At 34.7% G+C, this 12,450-nt stretch overlaps 1 protein-coding gene across 3 annotated transcripts in view; it reads left to right on the forward strand.

Annotated features, from left to right (window-relative positions):
• The window catches only part of TBC1D22A (TBC1 domain family member 22A), a 169,509-nt gene that overhangs the window by 40,163 nt on the left and 116,896 nt on the right, over nt 1–12,450 (forward strand). For all 3 annotated transcript variants that reach the window (XM_062638358.1, XM_062638355.1, XM_062638357.1), the window contains exon 8: nt 1,729–1,843. In XM_062638358.1, coding sequence (XP_062494342.1) covers nt 1,729–1,843 — 115 coding nt within the window. The remainder of the gene's footprint in view (nt 1–1,728; nt 1,844–12,450) is intronic.

The following is a 12,450-nucleotide window of genomic DNA, read 5'->3' on the forward strand; positions in this document are numbered from 1 at the left end:
GCACCTTAGCTAATGAATATGAGGTTTTTGTGGAGCTTTTGCTAGCTGAATACCTCCCTTTCTGCCTAGTCTTTGCCCCAGAAACTGAAATCACAAAACCTCAATCTTAATTGTAGCTGGAATGGATCAAACATGAGCTGAGTTAATGCTTCTTGTGTTTCAGTGCCCACCAAAGCTTTTCATATTTATTGTTCTTGACTATTTCCCTTGTTCTGTGGATTTTCAGCATGCCAGGGAAATGTAAAACCTGGAGATTAAGGAAATCTGGTTGTTAAAAGAAAGCCTGTGGGAGAAGGGTGAATGTTGATATTTGCTTTCAAAGCAAAAAGTGCAAATGTGTTTCAGCTTCAGGTAGTTCATAGAGAAGCCTGTGATAGAATTCTTATGCACCTGGATGCAGTCATATATGCCTAGATCCTTCTGTACTTGAAAATGACTGCAAGAGGGCTTTTAAACTAAAGATTAAGTTTTTATTTAAAATTGAATTAAAATAGTCAACTTCTTAATGTAGCAAAAACTTGAAGTGAGATTGAATAGAAATAATGCCAGCTTTTTCTCCCCGTTGTGTCCTTGAGGTCAGGTCTTTTACTAGCTTTCTTGAAGCATGAGCATTCATTGACTTCTGGGCTTGCAGCAAACTATGCAATCTCCTTTGGGTCCTTATAAAGTCTCTCATTTTTCTGTTAGTGTTGGAGGCCTGATCTTAAGACTGACACAGTCATTTGGTTTGAGCTCTCCTTTCTCTGCTCCTCTTAGCTGCCTCTGCATTTTGGCTTCTTGGGCAGACGTTCCAGGGAAAAGCAAACGTTCTTTTGCTTCAGCAAGATTATACCTGATTGAGTACCTGTAGTTAGGGCAAAGAACACAACAGCTTTCACTCTGCTGCTTATTTGAAGCATTTAAGACATGTAGCATGTTCAGAATCAAATAATTGAGGAAAACTAGAGGTTATCACAGACCTAAATTGGGTTAGAGATAAATTGTGTGATTTCCCTGCTCTGTACTCTTCTCATGCTGTCCTTCCCGTGGTGAGGTATGTTGTGGCCTTAGGAGCTTTTGCAGATCTTGGGCAAGGTACAGTTTACAGTTGAGGTGATGTTATGCAATACCCTCAGGCAGGTAGTTGCCTTATTTCTGTGTTTCCTGAATTTTTTCAGATAGTTTTTTTTTTTTGTTGTTGCTGTTAACCAGTATACTTGCTTCTCAAGTCTAGGACCCCACATTGCAGTGCTAGACAAGCCAAACTATGGTGGAATCTCTTTTTATGGGTATATTATTAAAAAATACTAAGCTAAATGAAGTACTTCTTTCTGTTACTTAGGGATAGATACAATGATATATTGATAAAATACTTCTCTCAAAGAGGTGAAAAGTCATAAGAAAATGATCTAATATTTCTGTTTCTTTGGGAAAGAAGTATTTTACATTTTCAGAAAAGTTTCAATGAGTAATTGCTACTTAGTTGTAACTACTATAAATTAATTATGTACTAGGTTGGTTTTAATGTACTAATACAGTAAAAATGCTTCCTTTTGAAGATCTGAGAAGCTTACTTAGCACTGGAAGTTAATTATAAATACTGATGCTTATTTATGCTTTCGTATGCACGTTTCTGTAGTAGTAGTTCTGTGTTGTTGAATTTTGTCCTTGTATAATTTTCAAGTGTTGTGCTTAAAATGTGCTCATCACTTGATAAATTATCTGATAGTTTCTTTAACTCTTTTTCAGATCTTTGAAAGAATTTTGTTTATCTGGGCAATACGTCATCCAGCCAGTGGATATGTTCAGGGCATAAATGATCTTGTTACTCCTTTTTTTGTAGTCTTCGTTTGTGAATATATAGGTAAGATTTGTCTTAATACTGAATTATGAATTGCTACTGGTTTTGGAACTGTATCTTAGTTTTAATCTGAATAACGATTTGGACAAGCTAATCAAAGCATAATTTTATACATAATTTATCATATATTTTTATACTTTTAATTCTATATAGTTCCCTTTGAATATATACTGAGAAGCAGTCAGATTTCATCTAAGTCCCTAGAGTTCAGGATTCCTTCAGGTTTTTATTCCAGAAAACCTCCCCCTCAACAAAACCCAACCAAATAATCCTCTGTGGAAGTTGCAGACAGTGTTCTCGTTGGTCAGATCTGAAAGCACAATCTAGGATTTGCTTTTATCTTGCTCTGTAGTTAAGAAGTGTTCATGACTCCTGATGCTTTTTTTTCTTCATAGGTGGTTTTATTCTCCCTTTTTCTCTTTCTCTTCTGTTTCACACTGCTTGTGAAACTCTAAATTGTATCTATGAAATGAGCAGGGGTTTAAAAAATGCAACCAGAATCAGGCAACAACAATGAAAAACTCCCCAAAACAAGGCACCGAAACAAAACAAGAAAAAACAACATAGGAAACAAGGAAACCTTTCAAATGAATGTCAGGGAAACTGGAGGGAACCGGTTAAAGTGGATCTGTGACTGAAAGAATAGCAGTCTGGAATTAGGGTCTGAAAATTAAGGCAGCAGTAATCAAATTTCTCTGGTTGAGAGCTCTGCCATTCTGGGGCTTACAGCACTAGTAACAACAGTAAACAGCTGTATTTCTCTTGAGTTTGTGACCTTATATATGTGTGTGTACTTTTTGAAAACTTGTTTAACAAACTCAGATATTGGTTAAATGCTCACCTCTTGCAAGAACACCACCCTTATCTGAAATTTATAGATTGGTATTTATGTCTTTATAAATATTAAGAGTTTGGCTAATCATTAACAACAGTTCATTATAGCTTGGGTATAACTATATCCACATAACCATGGATATAAAGAGTAAGGTTAAACAGTAAAAATGACAGTGCTAATCTGTCTTGAATTAAAACTCTTTTCCTTGTATTTCTATTTGTCATACCGACATAGAATGAAAATGCACAATGCTTATATGTAAACTTGAGCAACGCTTTGCCTGGCTACATCAGTGAGGCTGTAGATACTGAATTCTTCTTACCTTCTCTATGCAAGATACCCATTGGTGTCTTAATCTGGATTGATTAAATTTGATGAAGGACAGATCATCCTTGAGTAGATGATAGACTACCCATTTACTCATTTGCATGGCAACACCTCTGGTGCTTTGTTCATTTCTTGTTTCATAGAGGGACATTTCATTGCTAAGCAACTAATGAGAACTACTGCTGCTTTCTCCCTAATCATCTCTTAAGTAGGGTAGAGGCCTACTCCTGAGAGTACTTGCAGTTTCTGCCTTTTACTCCCTCATTTGACAGATAATGAAAATGTTCTTAATGATCCTAGAACAGTAGGGTCTCTAGTAGACTTGGGGTTGTTAATTGAAATAAGAAGTTCAAATGAGATGTGATTAGAGAATTGATATTCCATGTTAAATAGACCATTTAATTAATATGGTAAATAAGTTTGCCTTTACCACCAACTTACATTTGGAGACCCTGCTGATTTTAATGTATTTGCCAGTTGGCAGTATTTTCATATCAGAAAGCATAACTGGTCCACAAGTGTCCATTGAAGAAAGACAAAACTCAAAACCTAGCAACCGTAAAAGATATTTTGCCACAGAAAATGTATGAAACTTAGAAAACTGCATTGTGAAAGCTTATTTAAAAGCGGATTTCTATATAATAAGAAAAATACTGAAATTAGGGTATTTTCTTCAATATATTAGTGGTCCTGGCTTAGTGCTAATAGCAGTTACTTCCCCCAGTGACATAAAACTGTCTAAGATATGTCTTTAAATAGCTTTTTGATTTGAGTCTTTGTAGTTACACTGAGTGATGCCTTCAGGTTAGAATGAATAAGAATGTGCATGTCACTTAAACTTGAAATGGGGACATTAAATTTGCAAAGTACCTAAAAAATCTTGAGATTTGTAGTAAAATTATAGATGGACTCAAAACTCATACTATGAATTATGCTTAAGTAATATATGTAGAAATAAATGCAGAGAAACAGAGGTTTCCTAGCAAAAATGTTGAAGCTACTAGTGTATTTAACATTTACTCTAGTAAGAGTCTGTATTTACCTCAGATTTTATTTTGGATCTTATTTCTTACTCTGTTTTTAAGTCAATATTGGTTTGTACCTTAAGGTGCTTTATTTATTGTTTTAACTATTGATTTTTTGTGGATTTTTTTCAGTATAACTGGAGTGTTTGTGTTGCAGCTCTGAGTCACTTGGGTCATAATTCATGCCATTGAAAGTGATGATAATGCCTTTTAATTTAGGTCCTTTCTATAATTAAGAGAAAGATGTCCTAAAGGATTATTAAAGATTAATAAATTCTTATTAACACCATTATAATAAATCTGTGCTGATTAGATCATCTGATAGTAAATCCTGATAACATTTACATGCAATTGCAGTTTTATCAAATATTTTGGTGGGAGGAAAGCCATGTTTATTTTAGCTTTATGACAACTGAGAGAGCCCTAAATCCTTAATCCTGAATGACAAGTATGTGACGTGTTTATTCTAGTGATGGGAGTCTTTCTGGTCTGCTAAAGACATCCAGAAACTATTTGGAAAAGTGTTGTTAAAGAACTTTTGAAGATAGAAATGGCATGTATGGGAGTGATAATTTACTTGCCTTTTCATTCAAATCTGAATGGCACAAAGTAGGTTTGTGGGTTTGTTTATAAGGACTGAAGTCATAGACGTTTTGATGAATTAGTGTGGATTGCGGTACCTAATTTTAGCACATAAGTTCCCACATTTAGAATAGGTTAAGTGACTGAAGGTAGGAATTGAATATGTTAAATGTTGAGAGCATTCTGTCAACCTTTCCAGTAGTGTAAGAATGATGAAAGTGTAATTTGTGAATGTCTCATTAGTTCCCTACTTTGCAATGAAAGTGGAATACTGTAATATTTTCAGCAAGATAGAACTTGGTTGTCAAAGCAAGCCAGGAGAGGCACAGCTGCAATTAAAGAAAATTTTAGAGGAGTTGATAACCAGACTTGCTGGAATATAGTAGATTCAGATTAGGATTTCTGGTCTAAATGAGGAGAAGGAGGAATTTGAACCCATGAAAAATACTAGAGTTCTATAAGCTTATTCCACCATAACATAACAGCTTCCTTGGAATTTCAAAATTAGTGGTATGGGAAAACTATTTTGTGCTTACTTCTAATCTCTTACATGATGTAGCAGTGTTACAACGTATGTTGTCAGAAGGAATGCTGATTACCTGTGAGGGCAGTTTTCCTGAAAGCTTTGTGACTTTGTTGCATATTAGTTTGCGTCAAAAGTAATCTTGTCAATATGGATGCAATTCCAGAGATGTTTTTGTTAATGAGGTAAGATATACTATATGACTGCTCAGTGTTTGACTAAATGTAGACAAGGAAATTTTGCATTGGCTTGCAAGTCCTATTTCAAGTTGTACATGTGTTGCTGTCTTTGTACACCATACTGTTGCCCTGAGTTCCTGTTGATCTAGATTGTTTCCAGTCATTAAGTTGTGCTGCAGTTTCTTGAGGCTTCTTGCTCATGGAGTTAGCTACACTTCAATACATTTGACATTTCAGTTGTATATCTGCATTTCATTAACTCACTGGGCCTTGTGTGTATATCTAGAACCACAGAGAGGACCTGGATTTATTCACCATCCAGGGAGATGAGAGCTCAAGAGAAACACCATCATAATAAGGATGCATGCCATGCCATTGCTAAGTGGAATGGCTGTGTGAAATCACTTTGAGACCCCTAGTAGTGCTGAGTCAAGAGAAAATTAGCAGTTAGTGGGAAATCAGTGGCAGAAAACAAATACTGTTGTTAGCATTCCATCATTTTATGTTGGATAAAGAATGTGAAGGAAAATGAGGCTGCTGAAGACTGGAATGGCGATTCAGATACTGTCTGCAATCTTCTTGCAATAGAGGAGCTGAAGACAATTTCAGGATGTCTACAAGAACTCATGAACTGAAAACTTTGAAAAGGAAGGTGTTACTCTTGTAAGTATTTTTCTTGTGATCTTAGATCCTTTCGTAACACTGTTACCTAGTGTTTTTAAGTTGATACTGGCATGACTTTATGGAATAATTAATCCAGGCTGAAATCCTAACGGAATTGGGATAGGATTTAGTCCCAGACCAGTGTTACTATGAGAACATAAAATTTCTTTGGTCCTCGAAAAGCACTTATCTGTCTGTAGCTGTCTTGCTTAGCTTTCCATTACCTCTCATATGTCACAGGCGGCTTCCTGTCCTTAAAATGAGGTTTCATACTAGTTATTACCTTTTGTTCCTTCCTTTTCAGCATATTTACTGCAAATAATATAAAACTATTTTTTTTCCAACTGTTGAATGCTGTATTTAAAAATGTTATTTTCATAGTATAATTGGAATGTTTCAGAGCATTGTATCATGGCTCTGTCTGAGGTAATTCTTCAGTGTTTGTTCATAAAATATGAAAAAGTTGTCAGTTTATCAGATTTTTTTAAGAGATTTGTAATTTTTATGCAATAAGTACATCTGTTTAGAATGTACATAAAACTGGATTTCTGAATGGTGAGGCAGTAAGCCAGAGAGGAAAGAGTATTAACCCACTGACTCCAGAGAGCTGCTAGGTGTTTTCTTATATTTACAGTGTTAGAAGGTAAAATTTTGTCTAACGTGCATTATTTCCTTTACAAGACCAAGCTTGAAACCATGATTTGCTGCAGTATATAAATTAATCTGAGATACTGAATCCTTCTACCTAAAAACCTAGACCTTCTTAATCAGTTCCTTCAATGCACTAGTCCGTGGAGAATTGTGAATAGGGCTCATGCATTGGGGTTTTGAGGAGATACGGTGGAAAAGATGTAACATATATGTAGTTATTCTACTTAGAAAAGACTGAGCAAAACTGAAGGAATGACAAATTGTTAATGTGGAAGTTGAACAAGGAGCTATAACTGGACTAACTGGATGCTTCTCTTTCTCAGGCCCTTCAAGTGGTTAGAGACTGGTAGAATCATCCTTGCTGTCTTCTCGTTTACCATGAGAGAAATACTGGAAAGCCTCCCAGGATGGAGTGCTGAAGAATATGAGGGGTTTCTGCAGTTTGAAAGCTGAAAAGATTTTTTTTTTTTTTTATTTGCTATCTTTGTATGCTCTTGAGCTGTTCTGAAAACTTTGGCATTACACTTTGTAACAAACTTCTACCTTTTTACTTTTCTTTGTTTAAATAAATACATTTTTCGAGCAATACTGTATAAAAATGTTTTTATTTACACATTTGTTTGAAATGATTTATAAAACTTACACAAATTAAATTTTCGTGAAAGCACTGACATGATGCGTAACTGACATTTTAACATTTTCTTGCAAGTATTAAGAAAATGTTTCTTCATTTTTTTAAAACATTGTAAAACTTGTCTGAAAAACTATTCAAAATAATTTAAATCACTCTTCTGTCATATGAAAATTCAATGTCACAAGTTCCATTTGATCACATTATATTTTCTCTCCTTAATGCTAATCACCAGTAGTGTAGTTATCCACATACAAAGGTGTGTTTCAGTGCTGCTTCTTAATAATTTCCAGGATTTTTTTATAGTAATAATCATGATACCAGTGAGGTTGACTGAAATTCTCATAAACATTAACAATATTCTATGCAGTATTCTTTGATAATTGAATGAGATATTGTTACTTGTGTGATTTGAGTTGCCAAGGAACGAAGAAAGCTGACATAAAACTCTTGAATTCAAGTATTGAATATACTGAAAACCCAATTACATCTTCTGCCTAAGTCCAGAAAACATCCTATGTATTCCTCTGTAAAAGACTGGCAACAAACACAAGCCGCTCTGTTTTCTGAAACTTTCAAATTAACTGTCGATTCTCTTTGAAACACTCTTTGCTTTCACATGTTACAAAACATATAGTATATGCACACATATGTATATAGAAACATGATGCAGCAATTGTTCAGCATTGCCTTAGCTGGCTTTGAGATAATTGCCATTCACTTTTTGACTTTCCCCCACTCTACACTGTTGATGAGCCCATCTATTGTCCAGTGAAAATATTTTTTTGTGCAGAGTAGGTGAAGAGAGAGAAGACTGTGATGAGTAAGATAAACAGCATCTGAATTTGATTTTATGCATTGATGATTCCTGCTTTTGCCACATGGAAAAAGTGAAAAAGGTCCACAAGTAATCAAAAGACCCGTTTAGCGCCTGTCCGCAGTGCAGAGGGCATGGTTCTTCTGTACCAGTCTCCTGTGCTGTGTGGCAGCACTGGTTGTGACTGCAGTGGGAAAGAAGCTAGAAATGATAGGTGCTGAAAGGCAGTCCTGACAGCATGTGTCTTAACTCATTATTAAATTGACTTGTGGAGCTAAATTGTGTTTTATCCTGTTTCTTATGGTTTGGCTTGTTCTACTTTATTTAGGAGCTTCTTGAGACCCTTTTATAGATCTTATTTCCTCCTTACATCTTCTCTTTTATGCCACCTATCAGAGTCCTCAGTTGGAATTCAACCATTCTTTTTGTGCAGAAAGTACTAATTGCCCCATTTTTAAGTCACTGCAATTTTTAGATTCTGAAGTTTACAGTCCTGATATAATTGATCCTTGTAAAGAAGCTGTGTATCCTCAGAATTTGTAGTCGCTTTTAAAATGCATGAATATTCTTCTGTAATTCAGAAGGTTGTCAGCAGTTTTTTATTCATTTAGATATTTGAGTTATAGTGAAAAACCCTAAATTCCTCCAGATGATTTACATTGCATCAAAGGAGGTAAAAATATAGACTTAAATTTTAGTGCTTTAAAAAAGCCTTGGCTAGATTATATTTTTAAATTGTTCATTTTTTACATATGTCTTACTTAAAAATAAGTCATTCACAATATCTGATCAATTTTCTTTACTAATATATAATATAGCTTTTCAGGCCTAATTGGGAGAAGAAATCAATTTTACATCCTTCCATGGACTTTAATCAAGGAGGAGAACTTTGAAAATAGTGAGCATTGAATTGTTTGAATTGTTTGTCAACTAGCAGTGCTTGCCATAATATACTGCTGTGCCTAGGGCTGGTTAATAAAGCTGTATATTTGGAGGCACTGCAAACAGAACTGTAAGGAAAATGTAGGTAATATTAAGAGGACATCTGCTTAGTTTTTGGAAGGTTAGAGAATGAGAGAGCATGAAGGAGGGCAAATATGTCTGTAGGACTTGTGGAATGGCAAGAATAGGTTAATGGGTAAATTAGCTATAAATTGCATTTAATCTTTTGATCCTTTTGTGTGTGTCTGTTTGGATATTTATTTTGGTTATTTACTTAGACAAATTTATTTTTATTTTTCAGCTTGTTAGAATGCTAATTTTTTTAGCTGCAGTTTCACTAATTCTTCAGTGAGCACTTTGCTGTGTCTTGGAGTTATACAACTATTTCAATTGAGGACTATTTTTTCATGTAATTGTAATATTAAAGGCCCTAAAGAATGTAGTTGAGCTTTACCCAGGTAAGCACTTTGTGTGTGTCTTGCTAGTGACTAGTTTATTCCCTACTCTATTTCCTTAGTTGCTTACCCTACTGGAAGTCAGTGGCATTCGGTATCAAATATACATGTGAATCTCTCCGCATAAGCGCTCTCTTAATCTGCTTTGGTCAAAATGAGGTGATTTACTTATTTAACTAGTGGATTTTTAGCTAATTGTGCCAACCCAATTAGCGCTTCTGGCATTTCTTGGAGTATAGTAACCTTAAGGTGTTTATAAAGAGCAGCTGTGCACACATTGACAAGTAACTCTTTGGTGTAGTTGGGTGGTAATATATTGCTATGTATGTTTTACTCATTAATGTATTTGATTTCCAGAAAAGGCTTGGAAATGTGTGAACTAGATTCTTATATTCTGTAGAATTAATCTTACTCCAGATCCCATTTGCTGTTAACAGAGGTCAGTGTACCCTGCCTATTCTAGTTTCATTTCACTGTTCTTTAAACTTCACAGTGGAGCTACATATTTGAGTATTTCCAAATTGGGTTTAGTTGGACAGAAAAGGGTTTGTTTGCCAAGTGCTTAGATTACACAGCTGAATTGGGGCTTGCTACTGTCAAAATCAGTAGCTTTGCTTTCAGTTTTCTAACTCCAGACATGCATTCCTGCCTTCTCTTGTTGGTCAGCATTGGGTTTTCTCTGGCATGGTGGATCAGTTCAGTTACACTGGCAGGAAACTAGCCCCATAATAAAATGAATAATTTAACTTTCTGCTCTTATCTTAGGGATCAGAGATGGATGTCAGTGTTGATGTGGGGATAGGAGCATGTTAGGGAAGAAGGGAGAAGTAAGATCTCTGTTTAATGCCAGGTAGCTTTTAGGGTGCTTTAGCTGTATTATTAAACTGAGTGGTCATGATAAGTCTTAGTGAATTACACCTATTTTTTTCTTAGCAAGTTAGAGAGTACTCATAAAAGCATCTCAAAATCCATGTAGGGTATGGCAACCTGCTTTTCTGCAGTTTTTATTTTCTAGTACTGTTTTGAATGGCCATGATCTATTATAATTAGGCAATACTGTTTTACAGAATCAATCCTTCTCTACCTCTGTATTTCAGTTTTGATTTCAGTCTCTTCAGTATACTGTCAGATTTCCAAACTAATCGTAACAGTTCATCTGAAATGTCGGATGCATGGGTGCATCCAGTAGTCGTATGGGGAGAGATTCGAGACTGACTGATCAAAATTTTAGCAGTAACTGTGATAAGCAAATGCTATGAATCTACGTTTTCTAGGTACCAGTTTTAACTTCAAGGCTAATAAAAGAAAAATAGATGCATTAATTTTTTTTTCCCCACCTCTGAAGGTTGCCCTGAAAGGTGACAAAGCTTAGGCTTTGCTGTCTTTTGCTTATTGTATGTAGAATTATTTTTCATATTACTTCTGTCATATTTTCCTATAATCTCAATTTTTTTTAAGTAGCGTCACAGATCATTAGAACCAAAGTGTCTGAAGTCATATCATACTGATGGGATGGAGAAAATAACTCCAGTCATCTTCATGTTTCCCTTGAAACAAACTTAAGTTCTTGAAAGTCCATTTGGTTAACCACACAAACTGCAGAATCAAAATTCTTATTCTCATGAGCTGGTACATATTGCAAGTTTCAATCAAGTGTGGACTGTATTAAAATAGTTTGATTACAGATGCATAGTAGTAAGAGTGCTGATTACTTAGTTCATAAGGGTTTGTTAGTTGATGAAGTAGGCTTCACTGTCAGGGAGAAATTAACATATTTAAACTACAACTTTTTTTGTGGATACTTTTTAAAAGGTTTCTATCTATTTGAAGTGAAAAAAACTAATTAAAGTTCAAACTCTCAGGCTGTGGTTAACAGTTACTGTCAGAAGTGAAAAAGAAGCATTAGGATTATCCTAGTAAGTATATCCAACTGCTTCATTGCCTGTTATTTTTTTGTTCTCTCAGAGAAAATTAATATTTTGAGTCATTGTATTTCTTGCTCTGTTGCAAATTTCTGTTTAGAAAAGTACCAAAACCAAACAACAAAACTTAGCACCCTCTAAACCCTGAAATTCTAAGGTGTAAGAGTAATCTACATAACTAAAGCATAAATTTTTGCTGAATGAAAAAAGGACAGTACGTAAAGCATATATGAAGGATGCCTTTGGAAGAAAACCAAAAAGGGTTGTTAATAGGAAGCCATGTTGATGCAAAACTTAAAATATGTCAAGTTTTTATGGTAATAGAATTACTCTGGGTGTCTGAATTCAACTCATGAAACCAGAACACTGAAAGTGTTTTACGTCGTAAAAGAAACAGAAGGGAAAAAACCACAAACAAACACATTGAAAAATAAAGTAATAGTACTTCAGTTTTATTATTAAATGAGCTTCTCTGTTGCATTAACTTTATACTCCAGTTATCAAGCTAAATTAAAGTTTGAATGACAAGAGAGAAAGAACAGCTGTCATACTTGTATTCGTCTACTAGAGTTTATGAAGCTTCTCTAACTGTCACTGTTTTTGTCTAATTTGAAACAGTTTGTCATTTTCAAAGAGTAGGCTTTGCTGAATATTAATAGGAATGTTGAATTTCTTTATAACATTACTATTTACAGTCTAGATATTCATGGTATTTTTTGATTATCAAACTAGATAATGCTCTCTGAATTCTGAACTGTTCTCTATTCGACATACTTCTGTGGGCAATTATCAAAATATAATTCAATATGACAGTTCAGTTCAAATTTTTTCTCATTTAAAAATAAAAGCTTCTGTTTGAAAATAAGGGAAGTACATGTTTAAGTTGATTTTCTTTTTACTTGGGAAAGTATTTTCTTTATTCCCTTATGCTTGTGCTAATTGAGTGATGTTCTAAACCAAACTGAAATTATGTATTTGTCGAAGACCGGTTCTTCATATCAGCCCTGATATGTTTATCTGATTCAGTTTGATGCAGTTTATATGAATAAAGTAGTTTA

This window comes from Pezoporus occidentalis, unplaced genomic scaffold (genome assembly GCF_034315485.1).
Source record: "Pezoporus occidentalis ecotype Australia unplaced genomic scaffold, CSIRO_AGI_Poc_V1 ctg56, whole genome shotgun sequence".
Taxonomy (NCBI): Eukaryota; Metazoa; Chordata; class Aves; order Psittaciformes; family Psittacidae; genus Pezoporus; species Pezoporus occidentalis.